Raw genomic sequence first — 19,294 nt, 5'->3', positions numbered from 1 at the left:
CATCTGCTGGTGTGGCGAGGGCAGTTTGGGAATGTAAGTTGCCACGCGGAAAGAAGCCATCTTCCTGCTCACCTGATTTGGAAGGATTGAGAGCTGGGGATGGGGAGGCTGCATGGACCACGGGAGACAGAGCCTTCACCTCCTGACTCAGTAAGAGGTGTGAACGCGAAGGTCTCCAAGACGCTGTCTTTACCTCTGAAGAGGTAAAGACCAAGTTCTTCACCTCTGAGGAGCATGAGAAAGGCATGTTTTCCAAGGGGCTCTGGTCCACACTGGATGTGAGCATAAGGTAAAGATCCTGTTCCTCCAGCTGGTCCATCTGCCATCATCTCCTGCCTCCTGGCTAGCCTGTCTGAGGCCTTGCTGGTCTCCTGTCCCAGTCCATCCTACTGCTGAGATTCCAAATGCCAACATGGCTGACAAGGTGCTGAATGATCAGCCTTACCCCCTGCCATGCTACCTCCTTCTCCTCACCTGCCAGCCCTGTGGCTTCCTTTCAAATTCATGGACATGTGTGCTTCATGACCTTTGCATATACACTTCCTGGAACATGCTACCTCCAAACTTTGCTTGGCTAAATTCTACTCATAACTCATGTCTCAGGTTAGTCACTTCCTCACAGAGGTTTTGCCTGCTCACATCCTATCTCATTCAGGCCCACCTGGTAATCTCTCTCATGGTTTCCTGCCCCTTTCCTCTTCAACCTTTGTCATAATTTGTCTATTTGTCTTTCTCTTTGCCACGATACTGCAAGCCCTTTTTGGACCATTGAATTCCCCTCACCACCAAGGACCTGGCACACCGAGGGCTGCCAAAGCATTTGGAAAATATAGCAATGAAGGAGCAGCTCTTGCTTCCAGGAACATGGGGCAACATTTGTCAAATGCTGCGTTAAGCCCTGTGAATGTTATGATCCTATTTGTATCCTGTGAACAAGCTTAAAAGCTTATCTTTTTTGGGGCGCCTGAGTGGCTCAGTCAGTCAGTTAGGCGTCTGACTTCGGCTCAGGTCATGATCTCACAGTTGGTGAGTTCGAGTCCCTCACTGGGCTCTGTGCTGTCAGCTCAGAGCCTGGAGCCTGCTTGGGATTCTGTGTCTCCCTCTCTCTCTGCCCCTCCCCCACTCATGCTCTGTGTCCCCCCCTCTCAAAAATGAATAAAAATGTTTAAAAAAAAGCTTATCTTTTTTTTAAAGTGTTTATTTATTTATTTTGAGAGAGAGAGAGACAGAACACAAGTGGGGAAGGGGCAGAGAGACAGGGAGAGAGAATGTCAAGCAGGCTCCGCGTGGTCAGTGTGGAGCCTGATGTGGGGCTCAGTCTCACGAACCGTGAGATCATGAAAACCAAGAGTTGGACACTCAACCCACTGAGCCACCCAGGTGCCTCTTAAAAGCCTATCTAATGGGCACAGGGTGGTCACTGTTATAATAGCCATGATTTATCTAATCCCTATCTATGTTATCCTAAAACCTCACCACAACCCTGTAAGGTAGGAATTACTATCCCCATTTCAAAGACAAAGAAATGGAGGCTTTCAAAGGCTAAGACCAGGGCCACACAAATAGTCAATGACAGGGACAGGTTTCAACCTAGGTCGGTCTGACTCTGGGGCTTCTGTGCTTTCCCTTTAATGCTGCTGCTTCTGAACTGTGTCCCTTCGTACTTTCCCAGCCTCCTGGTTACAGACTCCGTGTGTGTGTGTGCGCACGCATGTGTGTGTTTGTGTATGTGTGTCTACCTGGAGGGGAGCCTCCTAGCTGGGTCCCGGGCCTGCTCACAGTGATCAGCTCCAGAGTGAATTCAGGCAGAGAACCTAAATAAACCCTGTGAATCCAGACAGTCCAGAGAAAAGAAAGGTGACCTCATGCTGAGTAAGAGCCATCTTTGTTCCATCTCCAAAGACCCTGCAATGTGCAGGGGGTATAGTGGTTTGGCCCACTCCCCCTTCTGCTGCCATGCTCACCACCTCCTCCCAGTTCAGAGAGAAAGAGGATTCTTGAGGCTGAGAGATGTGGCTGGGACTGAGGCAGAAGAATGCAGTGGTGAGGCAGTTTGGAGACACGCCACAGTTCTCCACAGCTTATCTGCTTTTCTGGGAGCTTTCAGCTGTGAAGTGGTAAAATAAGGAATCAGCACAAAGCCCAGTAGCAATTGCAATAATCCTTATCCCCTTTTTGGCCATCGTGATTTCTACCTGGTCCCTCCATGTTTTCCAGCTTTCTATCTTTGAGTACAGAGACTTTGTCATATTATTTGGTCTAAAAGAAGCTTCTGGAATAGCATCAGACACTTGCTAGGGGTTCAAGAAATAAGCTGTATGACAGGGGTTACAGACCACATTGCAAATTTGGTGATGGAGTAGAGGCCTGTGTTGTTGGCTTCTCCCAACTCATTGTTCTTTCTCAGCTCAGCTCTCTCCCCCAGCCTCTCCCCTTTGCCTTCCCCGTGTAGGATGTGGATGCCTCTGGGAGTCGGCTGAATAGAACTCCAACTTGTTTGCCTTGAGACATCCTCTTCCTACCCTCCACCCCAGACAAGTCCAGCCTGTCACTGGGTCTGCTGTTTTCAATATTAGGGGTCCTCTGTGGGCATCTCATGGAGATCCCTCTTAAAATGCCAAAATGTTACCTGGGGGAAAAACCCCTTCAATGCTGACACCCAGCACAACGAGCCATCCTTTTGAGGCCAAGGAAAGGTCACTCAGGATCGTTAAATCTGGGGGTGGTGGTGAAAGTGACCCAGTGGATGGGAATGGAGGGGAGGCAAAGGATGAACGTGTGCCACAGAGCACTTAAAGAAGAGTGAGCACATGCGGGAGGTGAGCATTTGAAGGAAGTTAGCACGTGAGCTCATCCACCTCAGCTGGGAGAGTCCTAGACAAAGGGGGACAAAGAAATTCCATGCATCTTTTGATCTAGTGCTTACCTTCCCAAATTTGTTCAAAGACCCAAGAGAGACCGGTTTAATCTCCAAGGAGATTTCTGTTCCTATAATGTGGACTAGTATAATGTGGACTAGTCACAAAGTTGTTAATATTTTAGGAATATTTTCATCAAAGGGATTGGGGTTGAACTCCTCCACCCCTTGTGTCATTTTTCAGAGGAAAATGACATTTTCAAAGCTGTCACATCTACATGTTTCCAGAAGGGAAGAACAGAACATGAACGAAGAGATGTATGCATCTGAGGATTGCTATGCAGGGTTGTGGCAGGACATCTGACAATCCTAATGTTCTTGTGGAGAGAGTGCCCAAGTTAATGGTGGGGGGTTGTAGGCACTTTCTAGAAGAATGGAATGCAAGCCCATTTTCTGAAACTTTGAAGTAGGGCATTTACTGCTGACGTAGGCACCTTTTCACTCTTCATCCTCTTCCTCACCATTAAGTGATTTCAGGGTCATTCCCTACTCCCTTCCAGTCTGCTATTATTCTGACTGATATTAGAGTAGCCCACTAAATAGACTCTGGGGGAAAGGAGAATTTTCTTGGGTTGTTTGTTCATTACTAGAGTTCATTGCTACTGTTATAGACAATGACTATCATTTTGCAATGGGGGCAGATGGGGACAATGATGGTTCTGTGACTCTGGAATTCACATCTGGGAAAACATCACTGTCCACTCAAGACCATTAAAAGAATACTGGACACTGGCTTTTTAAGCTCTCAATATTTTTCACTTTTAACGGTTCAGATCTTGGGCCAGCACACCAGAAAATATTACCTCATCATACTCTGTCCCTGGGTAAAGAAAAAAAAATTATGAACTGAATGAAGATTGAATTTCATCCCACAGCTCTGAGTGGGGCTCCCGTGGAGACCACTAGACACAGAGAGTGACAGGAAGACCAGAGGATAAGTTTTAATGACAGTGACCTTGCAAATGAGAGTCCTAGGAGACCTGGGCCATGGGAGCAAAGGTGGTGCTGGAGGCTGGATGTGCTGTAAGCAGAGGGGACCATGGCTGAGAACCACTGTGTCCTGGCATGACCAACCACTCACACCTCCTCCTTCTAATCAGCCAGAACATTTTTATACCCACTGGGGAGCCTAGCTCAGACATCATAGGTCCAGTTCTACAATCATGCCTTAAAGCTCACATCTGCTTCTTTCTCCCTCTTTTCTTAAATTACCATCACTCTCATTAGATAAAAGCAATTAAGGGCATTAACATTTTTTGGAGAAAAAGAAAAGAAAACCCCAGGCTCACTATTCTAACATGACAACTATTAATATTTGGGGACTGTTTGCTTATTTATTTCCACATCTTACCATTTTCACATTTCAGTGGATCCACTGATTTTGGGTGATGCAAGGGAAACAAGGATCCACCTCCTCTTCTCCTTTTTTTTTTTTCTAGATGGGAAACTGAGTCCAGGCAAAATTTAATTGACTAACTGACGGTGTCTCTTGGATAAGCTGTCCTGGGATTAGGACTGAGACCCCACTGAATGCTTTCTACTTTATTTATAGGTCCCCTTTTTACTCTCACTCACATTAAAAGTTGAATTATGAGGGGTGCCTCGGTGGCTCAGTCGGTTAAGTGTCTGACTCTTGGTTTTGGCTCAGGTCATGATCTCATGGTTTGTGGGTTCAAGCCCTGCATCAGGCTCTGTGCTGGCAGTGTGGAGTCTGCTCGGGATGCTCTCTCTCCCTTTCTCTCTGCCCCTCTCCTGCTTGCTCTGTCTCTCTCAAAATAAATAAATAAAATTTAAAAAATTTAAAAGTTGAATTATGATATGGGAATAAGATGGGGCTTTATCTAGAGAATTTAAAAGAAATAATCTTTCATTTGGGTACAGGGACTAATAAAACCTCCAGACTCTGATATCTCCTAATGTGAGATTTTAGTGTACTTTAGATGCATGAAATTGTAGGGAAACTTTTGGAAGGTTACCTTAAGTAGGTCTCAGTGGGTGATGACTGTTTTGTGGGAGAGTGTCCACTGGCTTTTGGTCCTCTGTAATTGAGGGTGGGTTTCTTTATAGCTCTTGGTCAACAAGCAGCTGTTATAAATGGGTGGTGTTATTTAAAAGCCCCACACCGTGTTTTCCCAGGTGTTTCCACTTCTCAGTGTATAAGTGAATAAATATTGTTTAAGTCTCCTGTGGCATTCCGTCCATCTCCTATATTGCTTGAATGATGTTTTATTTAATAGAGTTAATCGGTCATCATTTTGTTATCATGGTTCACATAAGCTGTATTCCCAGAACATATCAAATGAAATCACCCTTTGTATTTGAGGTAATGATGATCTCTTCAAGAGATTTGATACAGAGGAGAGGAATCATTGGAGCGTAGGGACCTCCAGGGGTCCCCTGCTCCATCTTTCAGTTTTATAGTTAGCTAGGATCGGCCCTTTACAGTCTCTGCTCAGAGGGAACACAGCAGACACTGGCCTCACCTTCCATCAGAGGAGAGTCACATGCTTGCTACACAAATTCATTCTAAGCAGTACATTCAATGGAAGCTAAGGAATGTTGAAAAGTTGTTTAAAAAAAATAAAGAACAGGGGCGCCTGGGTGGCGCAGTCGGTTAGGCGTCCGACTTTAGCCAGGTCACGATCTCGCGGTCCGTGAGTTTGAGCCCCGCGTCAGGCTCTGGGCTGATGGCTCAGAGCCTGGAGCCTGTTTCCGATTCTGTGTCTCCCTCTCTCTCTGCCCCTCCCCCATTCATGCTCTGTCTCTCTCTGTCCCAAAAATAAATAAACGTGGAAAAAAAATTAAAAAAAAATAAAGAACAATATACACAGACTTGCTTTGAGAGCAGTTATTATAATTTATAAATGTTACATAATTCAAAGAGGCCTTTTCTGTTATAGACACGAGCTGTAATTTTCCTAGTGTCTCAGACCTAGAGATTTCAGACCCAATGACTTGTTGCTCCATCAACAACATATGGGAAAAGTCTCCTTCAATTGCCTGATTACCTACTTTGAGGCATTTCTCATCATTCCAGACACCAGTGGTAACATTTGGTGGATGAAGAAACCCAGTTTCAGGGAACCACACTACAACAGCAACTGTTGAATTTTTGCCCCAGAAATTCAAAGTCCAGCACGGCCTTGCGTATGGCTACCTCAGGAGTTCCTCATGAGGAGAAGGTGACAGGAATCATCGCTCCCTTACGCGGCTGGGAAAACTGAGCCACAAAGAGGAAGGTAGGGCACGGGTCCAAGGTTTCTTCGCAGCCATGAGACTGTCTTGGCTCCCTCCGTAGACATTTCTTTGCCTTTTCAATAGGTGGGACCATCAACAACATAAACGTTAACCAAAACAGACTTCAAGTGAGTTGGCCTCTCGTTTCCTTAAATCATGGCACTAATGCTGAGAATTTAAGATCAAAAAAGGCAGTATGTACACTTTGGGATAGTTTGTCTCCATTAAAAATTTCCTTACAGAGTACTACTTTGGTTTTTAATAGCTAAAAGCCTGTTCAAAAAATACACAGGAAGGATAGCTTTTGGACAGGTTCCTGATGGTGGAGGCGGCTGTGGCCAAGTTCAGCTCCTGCCTCAGATGGACAACAGGGTACATGGGCATTTTCCACCACATGTACTGACGACTCCTGGCGGTGAGAGGAGCCTCATGCAGGGGAGAATGGAGTAAGGATGCTGCAGAGAACTGGACAAGCTGGAGCCAGAGGTTGTGAGACCACTCTTTATTTAGGATTACTAGCCAGGTCTACCACTTAGGTAAAGAAAATCGATACTGTTATGGGCGACTCCCAGCCCAGTCCCAGCCTAGGAGAAGAAGATCTGGGGGTTTCAGGCTGTCTGTTCAACATGAGGCTGTTGTGTGACTGCCCAAGGGAAGCCAATGGATTTTCAGACCACACTGGGAGGTGGGCGCTCCTCCTTCAGCTGACCAGACGTCTTTATTTTGCTCTGCAGTGATGAGATCATACCTGCTGGGAAACTGGGGGCACCTCAGTCAAGAAGGCAAGGTGGACAAACTGAGAAGCCTCCCAGGAGAGCTACGTGATCATAAGCATCACCTGGCTTCCTTGTTAAAAACGCAAATGCCCAAACCCAAGTCTGGACCTACAGCATCAGGATCACCAAGGGGATCTGTCACTTCGGTATACTCTGAAAGTACTTATAATCAGAAAGTTTTGTGGTACATGAAGATCATGAAATTTTTTAAGCAGATAGCATAGTGCCTGGCTCATTGTAAAGGATCCAATTATTAGCTATATAAAAAAATGGTGAATGAATAAAAGAACAAGATTTACTCTGCTAGTTGGTTAAGGGAGACTAACTGATACCCTAATTTTTCCTCAGTGGTGTGTGCATGTGTGTGCGTGTGTGTGTGTGTGTGTGTGTGTGTGTGTATTTCTCCTGCTGGTGGACACTGGGATGTTAGCTAGGTTCAAGTCCTTAAGTCAAAAAGATGAACCCTTCTTTTGGAGAATTTCTGGCAATTAGTTTGAGGAGATACATATGTACAGAGAAGTTTTCTGATCACAGCAGGGGCCCACAGCCTGTTGGGCTCACGCACGCTCTGACCGCACCTCGAATCTTAAAGTAGGGCTACCACAACCCTGAGAAGGAACAGGAGGACTTCTCAGTAAGAGGCAGGCTCTGGGAAAAGTAGCCCATCCATGGTGGACGAGGAAGCTGTGGTCTTGGGCCTTACTGGTTTAATTCTTTTAAGCATTAATTAAGTCCATGAAATAAAAACATAAACTTTGTACATTTTCAGCCATTAGCAAAACTAAGAATGGGTTTCTGATGACAAAATAGGGCAGCTGTTAAGTCTCCAGGCTTGTTTTCATTGGACCTGGGCCTTTTAGACCAAGCTCTCTAGCTTTGGGGACCATTTATATCCCTTTCTGCCCCGAGAGCCCCCTTCTCAGTTAGGTGGTGAGTCTAGGTGGGGCAGGGCCCTGCTTTTCTGCTAGCCTTTTACTACAGCTGAAAGTCCCTGCAGCCAGCTGCCCCTGGCTGGATCTGCCTGCTCCTGGCTCCCTGTTGGTGCTGGGTTCCTGGCTGTTGGGGTTTTGTTCCTGTTGTGATTTCTGGCTCCTGATAAAGTTGGTCGAAGTCAAGTCTGGAAGTACCACCCCTCCTAGCAGAGCTCCAGGCTCCTCCAGGTGTTCTGGAAAAGGGACCTGGCAGGGACTCTTGCCCTTCAGAGGATCTTCCCCGCAGCTGCTGCTCTTACCCTCCGCATGTCACTTTCATGGCGACTGGTGAGGAGTGCTGCTTCTCCTGGGTTTTCTAAGCAGTTTGAATCCATGACTATGCACACTGAATTGATGGTTTTTTAGACTGACAAACACAATGAAATTTCCCTTATGACTTATCCTCAGTATGAAAATATAAATGGAAACCCAACCCTCTTATTTTTTTTTCGGAACTGAAAATGAAATTTAAAATTCCCAGCTGTCATCTATTACTATAGCCTTTAGTTCAAGTACTTTTAAGATAAATGACCTTTAGAAACAGACCCAGACCTTCTAAAATCCACTGTAGCTGAGTCCTGCCAACTTAACTGTCATCAACAAAGGCACAGAGCACGTCTCTTCTGCAGTTTTCCCATGAAGACTGGGAGCATGGCCTGTGATAGCTTTTGCCTCTTGGGTTGACGTTCTTTTGAGAGGCCTCTACCCTGTTCCTCTGTGTCTCCTTAGGAGTGCTCAAAGGCACTGAATCCCTTGTACTGAGCTCTCTGGGTGTTTAGGAGCCACCTGAAGAACTTGCCCTTGAAATAACCCATGTGCCCTTCTGAACAGCAGTTCCAGGAACCAGCCTGGGGCAGTCTTTGAGGACTTCAGTCTGACCTGAAGACAGTAAATTCACAACCATGTGACTAAAAGGGGGCAGACATCTTTCATCATTTGTTCTCTATGAGACTCCAGGCTTCATAGGGAAGAGGGTCTTTTCTATAGATTTACTAACGTGCAGAAAAATACGTAAATTGCATGCCTGTGAATATGCCCCTCCCACATACACCCTCCTTCTGGGCCTGTGCCTTGCCTGGTCTCCATCCCTGACCTGTAATAGGTAATTTTCTTATAGTGACAATGACATGTGCCAACTGCTGTGCTAAGCGCTTCATGGACGATATTGCGTGCAATCCTTCAACCTTCTCGTGCGCTCATTTTGTGGAGTCAGAGAGGGAGGGTAATTAGCTAAAACCGCACAATGCTTGACAGAGCTGGATTTCAAAGCTAGTGTGCTTCCTGGTGAAGTCTGTTCTTATGCTGAGCGATCCTGAGCGGATACAGAAATAATCACACTAAACTGAACTCTCCACGCTTCACACTGCAGTCTTGTTACATGAAGAGGGACAAGGGAGCCATTTCTGTGACCTGGACATGGGCCAGTGGAGGGATGGGAGGCCCTGAGGCCCTGAGCATTTCTGGTGGGAACTGCTGACTGGTGAGAGGGACGTCAGAACTTGGCAGGAAACTAGAGCGGATTATTACACAGATGGCTTCTAAGTTCCAAAGACAGGAAACGGTGGTCATCCCTGTGAGCAAAGGTTTGCAGAGAGAGAATCGTGCCAAACCTCATTTATTTTTGCAAGTCCTACTAGATTTGTAGATGGGGGCTGACAGATGGAGTTTATCTGTGTTTCAGCAAATCATTTCACACGATGTCTCACAGCACATTTAGAGAAAAGATGGATAGATGTGGGTTGGATGTTGCAGTTGCAGTTGAGATGGTTCCGAGAAGGTTCAGAGTGCTGATTAATGTAGCAGTGGGCATTTGTTCTGAGGGCCAAACACAGGGTCAAGGGTGTAGCAAGCATTTAGTAAATATTTGTTGGTCATATTAAACTCCTGGAGAGGTCTTTAGTGGCCCCGTGAAAGGGCTCTTTCTTTGATTTAGCAAACATTACAGAATAGATGAGTTTGGGAAGTGGAGGGAATAGCAGGTCTGATTCTTGACAAAGGGAAAGAGAAGTTGGGTCTAGTACTGTCTTTTTTTTTTGGCCTCTGGTGCCCAGCCTCGCAGTCATGGTGATGATCCAGGCAGGACGAGCACGGGTCTCGTACCATGTGAGGACACACTGTGTTTCATGAGCACTTAGGCATTCTAAGGGGGAGGTACCAAGACCTACTGTGGGAAAATTGCATGTGTGTGTTTTGGTTTCCTGCCCATTGCCCATCTAGAACCAGATCATCTGTCTTATCTGTTTTTCACACTGGGGTTCTGGTAAGATTTCATTTAAAGAAGGAGTTCTTTTCTTCGGCTAAAAATGCCTGAAAACTGCAGACTCTGAGGATATCTAACATTCCTGTTAGCTCTAAAAATTAAGTGGTTTTATTAAAAAAATTTTTTTAACCGTTTATGTTTTTTGAGAGAGAAACAGGGACAGAGCATGAGTAGGGGAGGGATAGAGAGAGAAGGAGACACAGAATCTGAAGCAGGCTCCAGGCTCCGAGCTATCAGCACAGAGCCTGTCACAGAGCTCGAACCCACGAACCGCGAGATCATGACCTGAAGTTGGCTGCTTAACCGACTGAGCCACCCAGGCACCCCCCAAATTAAGTGCTTTTTAAAAATTGTACTGGAGGAGGAGAGAATGCTAAAGGCAGTCTCCAAAGAAATATTGGCTGTATTTCTCATTTGCCTTTCACCTCCTGGTCCTCGGTCTCTCTGGCGAATCTCTAAAGGTGTCCCCACCTCTAGGCCGGCATCTCCTCTCTTGGTAGTGCTCCCTCCTAGCAGGTCCCCAACAACTAGGTTCCTGGAAGCTCCTTGTAGCAAATGGCCTTCTTAAGTGTCAGCGACTGATGGCTTCCCTTTAGCCGCTATGTTGTTAAAGAAGACTCGGAGAGCAGAGAGGATCTCTGACCGATAGAGTTTTAAGCCATGTGGCCATGTGAAGAATTTGAGGAAGAGAGGGAGGGATGCTTCGGGCCAGCCAGTGGAGCCTGCATGAATCTTGCTTAGAGAAATATGGGCTTTCACCAGGTTTGTTAGTTCATTCAAGATTATTTTTTAAATTATCTACTATTGGCCAGCACTCTACTAAACTCTGGGGATAAAAATTGAGTAAAAATAATTGCAGTCGCTATGCTCATAAAGCTTATAGTCTGGGGGGAGGTGGCCAACTTTGCTTAAAAATTAATTTATTAATTCAACAATTATTCATCGAGTGCCTATTATATAGCAGTGAATCAACGAGATGAAGTTCATGCCCCCATGGGGCTTATATTTAAATGAGCACATAATTAAAAATCTGACATAAGTGTCTAATGAATGTTAAAATGGAAGTTTTGACTAGGCTCCAAGGTGCAAACAATTCTGATGAGGAACCTAATCACCCAAAGCAGATTCCAAGGCAACGTCTGTAAACTGGCCCCATGATGCTTGGACCCCTCAGCCAGATGAAAGATATTAAAAGGGGTCAGGGTGGGGAGGATTGGCAGAGGCACTTTTTGGAGAGAGCTGCCCCTGTGCTGTGAGTCCCCAGTGGCTCTGCCACCAGGTAGAGGGGCTTAGGGAGGGCAGGCTTCCATGGGCTTCCCCTCAAGCCCAGGGAGGTGAATGAGACTGATCCCAGAGTGAACACGGAGGTCTCATGTCTGAGAAAGCGGGAGCAGCCTGTGGGAACTGGATAGAGACAGCTGTGACAGGGTTAGCCTGGCCACGTGTGGTGTGTGTGTCTCCTGTGGAGCAGAGGTGGCCGTGTGGAAGGAGGTCAATGTGGGGTCTTCTTGGATCCTGTCCAAAGCCATTGAGTAGGATAGAAGGACTTTAGCAGCAAGAAGATAGAGGTGACCACCAGATCCAGAGATTGGGGAAGCAGCCACAAGCAAACATTGGGAATAAAGAGACATCTGTCCATGTCAAAAAGAGACATCTGTCCACTGCAGGAGAGAGGATCCAGAAGGAAGCTCCAAAGAACACCCCACAGGAGAAACAAATCAACATTAAACCCGTGCTGGGCCCACAGAGCGCAAAGCCAGCTTGATGGTCCCAGTTCAAGGAGGAGCTTACTTCCTCCCTACCTCTGCTCACCTGTCCCAGCCAAGGAGATGTAAGAAAGTGGCCAAGAAGCTGGGACGGGGGCTGGGAGGAGAAAAGCAAAGTGGAGCAACAGAGAGACACCCATCGGCCTCCTTTACAATGGGAGTCCAGCCCAGCTGGGGGAGGAGGGAAGATTTAATGCTAAGTCAGGTTTGAGGTCTTGATTGATCTCAGATTGGACTTTCTAACTACTGAATTTAGAGTGTGGTTTTGATTGCGGACCTGCCTGAAACCTAAGTGGGCTGAACAGTTATGGTGCCTGCCAAGTTTGTGTATGATGGCTGGAGAAAAATCTCTCAGTGCATAAAGTATACAAGCAAATACAAAGGCAGGTTTTATTTTGATCATGTTACAAGTCTTCTTGTTCCATATACCAGGGTAGCAGGGCTCAGAAGGAGAGAATCACAGTTATGTGGTACTGGCAACAAGGAACTAATCTAACCCACAGGGTGGGGGATGGCTTGCTTTCCTTGAACCTGAAGACTCCAGTGTCCTTTTTCCTTCTTCCTCCTCACAGCACAGAAATGCTCTCTGGGACTAGGCTCTCACAGACACTCAGTTCCTCACACACATTCAACTCTTTTTCTCCTCCATGGCTGGCTGTGACTTAGTGAGGAGACTGCTCTCACTGTGGCCTCAATCCTGCCCTAGTGGAGCCCTGCCTGACTGCGAGTCCTCTGGGGACCGGTGGAGGGACCAGAGGAGCTGGGCCGACCGCTCTCCCACGCCCCGCACTGGCCCACTATGTTTGGGGTTCAGTGCCCCCACCCACGTCCCATGGCTGCTGGCACTTGGGCCATGGTCATCTGCTCACAACTTGTAAAAGTCAGAGGAAATGTTGACTGGAACCCAGGCCTTTTGGCATTCAGGCTCTTTCCACAAACCACATTTGGGAGACTGATTTAGGTGTTGCCTTGACACTCTGAAATGGAATTTTTGCACAAGCATAAAAGAAATACATCTGGGCATTTAACAGAGTGTTGGAGACGGGGTCTGGTAAACCCGCCAAGCTATGCTTCCATAGGATGAGCTTTTCCAGGGTGGAACCCTGGCAAGGCCCCTGGCCTTTGCAGAAGGTAACTAAGTCAATGGAAGTGGACGGACAACTTACAAAGGATGGGCTCTTTCGGAAGATGCCCTTTTAACCTTATTTACAACATACGCCATTGTGTTTGGCATTTTCTAAATGTGCAGGGGTAAAGAAGAGAATGTCTGGTTTAGGAAAGCAGGTTTGTTAAACTAGTGGCCACTTTTGTGTGAATTAGAAGCGTGAAGCAGACATGGGTATGTTTCTTGTGTCTCTGTCTCTGGCAGGTGGCCATTTGACCAAGAGAGAGATCACAGACTCTTCAGCCATGGGAAGCAGAGTTTCAAACAGTCTAGGTAGTGAGTGTGCTGGTCTACAAATTCAAGGATTAAGCCCCGGTTCAAGCTGCTCTGTGAGTTTTGGGCTCTCCTGTGTAAAAGGCAGGCACTGGCTTTAGCAGAAACAATAGCTTCAGGATTAGGTAATTTTTACTTTGAAGGTTCTTTATTTGGTCGACTAGTACTGAACGTGTATTGTATACTGTATTATGTTGTTTTCAAAAACAAAAAGAGATACATAGACTTTTCTTAATAGTGCATTTATATACGGTGTTATTATTATTATTATTAAACACAGGTTAAGGGACCATAGTGGGTGCCATTCTCAGATACAGCACCTCTGGTTAGAGCTGATGCCCTACAAGTGGGGCCTGGGGCCAGATCCATGTCCCTGGGTCATTGAAGAGAACTTTATGGATCTTCTTTTCCAGAAGTAGTCCCTTCCACCTGCACTCACTGGAAGTGCCATGTCCAAGATCCTACGGAATTCTCTTCACTTTGTCACCTCTGTGCTCTTCTCTGCTCTTCCTCTACCTCTTCCTTGTCCTCCTCCTCCCTGACCTCTTTCCCTGTGCTTCTCCACTTCCTCTAGCTCCTTCCAGCTTCTACTCTTCTTTAATACCTACCATGTGCAAGGTACTAGAGACAGAAAGGGGTAGAAACCAGCTATGAAATGCTAAATCTGCGGGACATGAAGCAATTGATGGGGTTCACAGGCAGGAGGCATCTCCAAGTCCTGGAAGGGGCCAGTGAAGCTTTCTAGAGAAGATAGGACTTGAGTTGAGTTACAAGGAGAGGGGAGGAAGGGCCAGGATAATTTGGGCCAGTGCACGGCATTGGTGAAGCTCTTGAGGTGGGGATACATAAGGCATGTCAGCTGAAACAGTGCCTCGGAGGGCAGTTTTCTTTGTCAGGACTTGTGGAGAAGCAGGCAGGGTCTGACTGACCGTGGAGGGTGATGGACGAAATGCCGATTAGCCCAGTATTTCCCAGAGTGCCTTCTGAAGGGCATTAGTCCCGAGTGATGTACTATAAAAACAGATCAGTCATTCATAAGCTTGGGAAATCCTGCATGATAATACTGTACACTGGCTTATTAAATGTCCAACAGAGGAAAGGAAAAACCCTGTTTAACATTGTTAAGTGTGGCATTTTCCAAATTGATTTGATCCTATGACCAGTTGTGGAATAAGCATTCAGCAAAAACACACCTTGTGTGGGCAGGCGGTGGGAGCCAGTGAAGGTTTCAGAGGGAGCGAAGTTCATTGCTGCGAAGGAATAAAAACTCCCTCTCATCTGAGAGGTGGGTGTGGAGTGTATGCAGATGAGTCAGACACCTGCTACCACAGCGGTCGATCGCCCTCTGTTTTCCTGGGAAGAGACTGCGTTGTGTAGGTGAAGAAGGGCGAGTTTTCCTTCTTTACCACTGAGAGCATCTATTGCCCTGGGGTATTAATGAAAACTCAATGCACAAGCCAAGAAAATGTTTTCACTGGCCCGAGGAGTTGCGTATACATACGCATGCACATGTAAACTTGCTGACTGACAACTCTTTTGGATCTCATATCCTTCCTGCTTTTCCTTGTGTAGCCAAAGCCTGAGCATCCTTTAAGGAAAAGCTGAAGTCATCTCTCTTCTCTGCAGTCTTTGCGGACTGATCCTGGCCTCTGGCTTGACCTTTCCACCCACAGTCTCGCTCTTCTTCATCTTTCTATCAGCAGCCCACAAAAAATCACTTTATGATATACCACCTGGTTCTTAAATACAATTTCCCTTCCCCTTCCTCTCTGTTCCCAGTTCAGCAGTGCCTACCCTGTGCTGTGCCCCCAGGGGTCTAGTACCTTTACTGCTGAGGGCAAGTGAATGTGCGAGGGATCCACTCTCCTGCTAGCCCCAAATGAGACAGAAAGAATGGAATCACTTCGCTTTATTTCCATTGAAGTGATTCTGGAATATAGCAAGTCCTCGTTCATCATGGATATGTTTCTGAAGGTCAGTATGAACCATGAAGAGGCTAACGGCTAGGTAGGACAATGAATTAACACAGCAAAAAAAACGGGGTGATAGACAACACGATCTGCTGGAGTTTCATTCTGCTTTTAGGCATTATTGCGAGGCCACTACGGGGGGAACGGGATTAGATTTCCCAGAGCAGAGCCTGTCAGGAAGAGAGCCGCAGGAGGTTGGGCAGTGCAGGAGCACCGGATGGACCATCAGGTCAAAAGAAAGATAAAGTATCCATCAACCAGTCTTATCAGCTGTATCGCCACAAAACTTCCAGAATCCATCCACTCCTGGTCACTTCCACTCCATCTCTGCTAGGGCACCATCACTGCCTCTCACCAGGACAGTTGTAAGACCTCCTCTCCTGGCTTCCATTCTGGTCTCCCTACAACTGATTCTTCCCACAGCATCAAGGGCAGTCTTTGTAGAATATGAATTAGATCATGACCCTCCTCTGCCAATCCTCCACACCATGAAGCCTTCATGATACACCCAGAGTAAAATCCAAATGTCTTTCCTGGGTTTACAAGCCCTGCCTGCCATGGCCCCTGCCTTCCTCTTTGGCCTTCCTGCCCATTCGTCTCCCACTACACTTGACTAGTACTACCCTCTGACTTTCTCCAACGTGCCACGCTCTCTCTAACCTTGCAGGTTTTGCACTAGTTGTTTGTCCTGTGATCTTGACGTGGCCAGTTCCTTCTGGTCATTCAGATCTCACCTTCAACGTCAAACTCTCCAAAGACATGGGTTTTCTGACCATGCAGGCAAGATACCCATTCTCCTTCTCTCCTGCCATCCTCCAGTAGTGCCCCCTTTTCTGTGATTTCGCTTTCCACAGTTTTGGTCCCCTCCCCCCCTGCTCCCCCTCCACCAATCACTGCTCCAAGAGCAGATCTTCTGATGTATTATTGTCAGAAGGTTGGTAGTAGCTTAACACTATGTCACAGTGCCTGTGTCATTCACTTCCCTTCAGCTCATCACGTAGGCATTTTATCCTCTTATGTCATCATAAGAAGGGTAAGTACAGTATGATCGGGTATTTTGAGAGCGAGAAAGAGACCAGTCACATAACTTTATTACAATATAGTATTATAATTGTTTTATTTTATTATTGTTATTTATCTTTCACTGTGCTTAATTTATAAGTGAAACTTTATCATAGGTATGTAAGTATGGGAAAAAGCAATAGAGAGTACGTTTCATGGTTTTAGGCATCTATTGGGGGTCTTGGGACATATCCCCTGGGGTTAAGGTGGGGAGACAACTGTAATTTAGTTCTTAATAGAAGACTGGGGTGCTGGGAATCTCAGAGGATAGATGCCGTGAAAGGACCATAGCTCCCCTGGTTCACCAGGGCTTAGAATGACAAATAAATCCATGTGGAATGAATAAATGCTAGTTGTAAAGCCTAAGCTCTTGAGTCCTCTGTAAAGAGAATTTCCTCATCTGTAAAATGGGAATGAGAACACCTACATCAAAAGGTTATCAGAGAAAATACATTAAAGAATAATTGCAAATTATAAGGCTCTTGGCAAGTACTAGTTAACATTATTGCTCAAGTCGAGTCAGTTTCATTTTTGGTAAAATGGGGATAATATTTGCTTTCTAGGCATTTTTCAAAGATAGAAACGATAGTCCCGTAGACATACACATACTTAGAAGAGAGTTTTAAATGTTGCAAGCCCTTTCTTCCCTGTGATGATAGTGGAGAAAAGAGGCAGTAGAAAGACCTCCTTAAATGCTTGTTTGCATCAAACAAAACCCTAACATGCTGGTTTGGAGCATATAAGACTTCTGGCTAAGAAAATGAAGTTTGGGACAGGAACTGGCCCAGAAAGGCAAAGTCACAGCTGACCTAGTAGAAAACCAGGAAAGGCAGGCAGATGCCCATAATTTCTGAAAATTTCATTGTGTCCACAAAATACAAGTGGTTGGAGGACTTAAGGCCTGTATGAAATCGTGTCACCCCCTCCCCCCTTTATAAGTGTTTCCCAGGTCAGTCCTCTAGTCCAGAAAACAGTGTGAACCACATGGGTAATTTTCAGGGTTCTCATAGCCACATTTGTGAAAAGTGAAAAGAAACAGGTGAAGTTAATTTTAATAATATAGCTTATTTAACTCAATATGTCTAGAAGGCTATCATTTCCACATGTAATCGATATAAACATTACTGAAAAGATATTTTGTACTCTTCTGATCTCCAGGGACTTTTAAAGGCATGTGAAACTATATTTGAAATTGCATCTGTCTGTCTATCATCTATGTATCTATCTATCTTCTGCAAGTGACATTTGGGAAGATTACTCCTTTAAAATCAAATTGTGTTTCTCTCCTCTAACTCTGGTGTTTCTGGGGAAGATTTATGAGAAGCCGTGTTTCTTCAGGGAGGGACAGTTTGTTCTATGGTTTACATGGTTTACAAAGTTAGAGAATTTCACTAATCAAATTGTTGCTATTAAAAAAGAGTCAACTTGGAAATGGATTAGAACTAAACATGTCAGCAACAGAATGGGCTGGAGAGAGCAAGAAAATTATTATAGAATAAAATTATCCAGAGATTATTGTTCACCTCTGACACAAGTCTCTTATTAATTGTCTTGGACCATTTAGATATGGATTGGGTGAGTTTTTTTTTTAATTTTTTTTAACGTTTATTTTTGAGACAGGGAGAGACAGAGCATGAACTAGGGAGGGTCAGAGAGAGGGAGACACAGAATCAGAAGCAGGCTCCAGGTTCTGAGCTGTTAGCATAGAGCCTGACACGGGGCTCGAACTCAAGGACCGCGAGATCGCGACCTGAGCCGAAGTCGGTCGCTTAACCGACTGAGCCACCCAGGCGCCCCGGATCGGGTGAGTTTTATAAAGGACAGGCATCACAGCCTGGCCATGGATGATCCTCTGAGGGACCGAAGACTCATTCCAGCATTAGAGTCTACAGCAAGCTGAAAGCACAGCTGCCCTGCTGGACGAGACTGGAATTTTCACATGGGCACGTTAACCTTTTCGGAAGCCTCTATTCACCTTGCTTATGAGTGGCCTGGTGTGGATGGCAGACATGTGGGTTGTTTGCTTGATGCTAATTACCCGGAAGGCCCAGTTTTGCCAAGAGATTCTGCTTTGATCCATTAGCAAACACACCTGCAACACTAGGCCCCCAACAGAGGATCTAGTGTAGTGCTGCTGATGGGCTGCAGTGGGGACCATGGCCTCTGGGGAGTTCTCATGGAATTAGTCCTCATTTAGAGGGATGCTTACTGTTTACAAGCACGGAAGGTGGCCTCAGTTCTGCAGGTGCCTTGGCCATCTCTGGAGAACCACATAGCGCCCCTCGGTCTATAGGCGTGGTGGGGGCATTGAGGCAATGGCTTCATAGATTCTGGTAAGCTTGCCTCCACTACCAAAGGGCAAGACACTCAGTCTCCTGTCTATTTCTGTCTACTTCCATGTTTAAGAAACTCCACCTTTCTTAATCAGAACTGCTTTCCTTGCTAAAAAGAGAAGGGGTAGACTATCTTGTGTAGCAACAGGGATGATCCCACAGTGGAATTTCCAGTGGTCTCACTTTTGTTAGTTGTACCACTAAGGCGAATGGATGTCTGTTATGATGTCCAATTTTCCAGACTCTGTGACATTTAAGAGTTTGCCATTACAAATCACCTTTAGGGAGCAGCAGAGAATATGGAAAAGCTTACTCAAGATTCACTCCCATTTAGGGCTTGTATTCAAGTCAGAGTCCTTGAAAAGTGGATATGCCAGTGCCTAGGTGTCAGCCTCTAAGGCCACGCTCTTCAATGAGGCATCCCAGTCCAGATGTTGGGAGGAAACACAAGAAGGCACAGAGGTGCCGAACGCTAGAGGAGTAAGCATCCCCGGAGCTAACTCTGCCAACATCGTGGACTCTGAACATGACTGCTTTCAGTGGTATTAGCCAAAAAGAAAAAAT

The 19,294-nt window shown here is 45.9% G+C and overlaps 1 protein-coding gene across 4 annotated transcripts in view; it reads right to left on the bottom strand.

The window, feature by feature from the left end:
- Positions 1-19,294, bottom strand: part of ANTXR1 (ANTXR cell adhesion molecule 1) — a 256,503-nt gene that overhangs the window by 55,540 nt on the left and 181,669 nt on the right. The window contains exon 18 of one of the 4 annotated variants that reach the window (XM_045054314.1): positions 1,322-2,107. The exons of 2 other annotated variants lie outside the window; for them this stretch is intronic. In XM_045054314.1, the coding sequence (XP_044910249.1) occupies positions 1,979-2,107 (129 nt within the window). In that variant the 3' untranslated portion in view covers positions 1,322-1,978. Of the gene's footprint in view, positions 1-1,321; positions 2,108-5,750; positions 6,228-19,294 lie in introns of those variants that run through there. One more of the 4 variants, XM_045054313.1, reaches the window with a different exon arrangement.

The sequence above is a fragment of the Felis catus genome, chromosome A3 (genome assembly GCF_018350175.1).
Source record: "Felis catus isolate Fca126 chromosome A3, F.catus_Fca126_mat1.0, whole genome shotgun sequence".
NCBI lineage: Eukaryota > Metazoa > Chordata > Mammalia > Carnivora > Felidae > Felis > Felis catus.
This window is presented reverse-complemented; position numbering and strand designations above follow the sequence as displayed.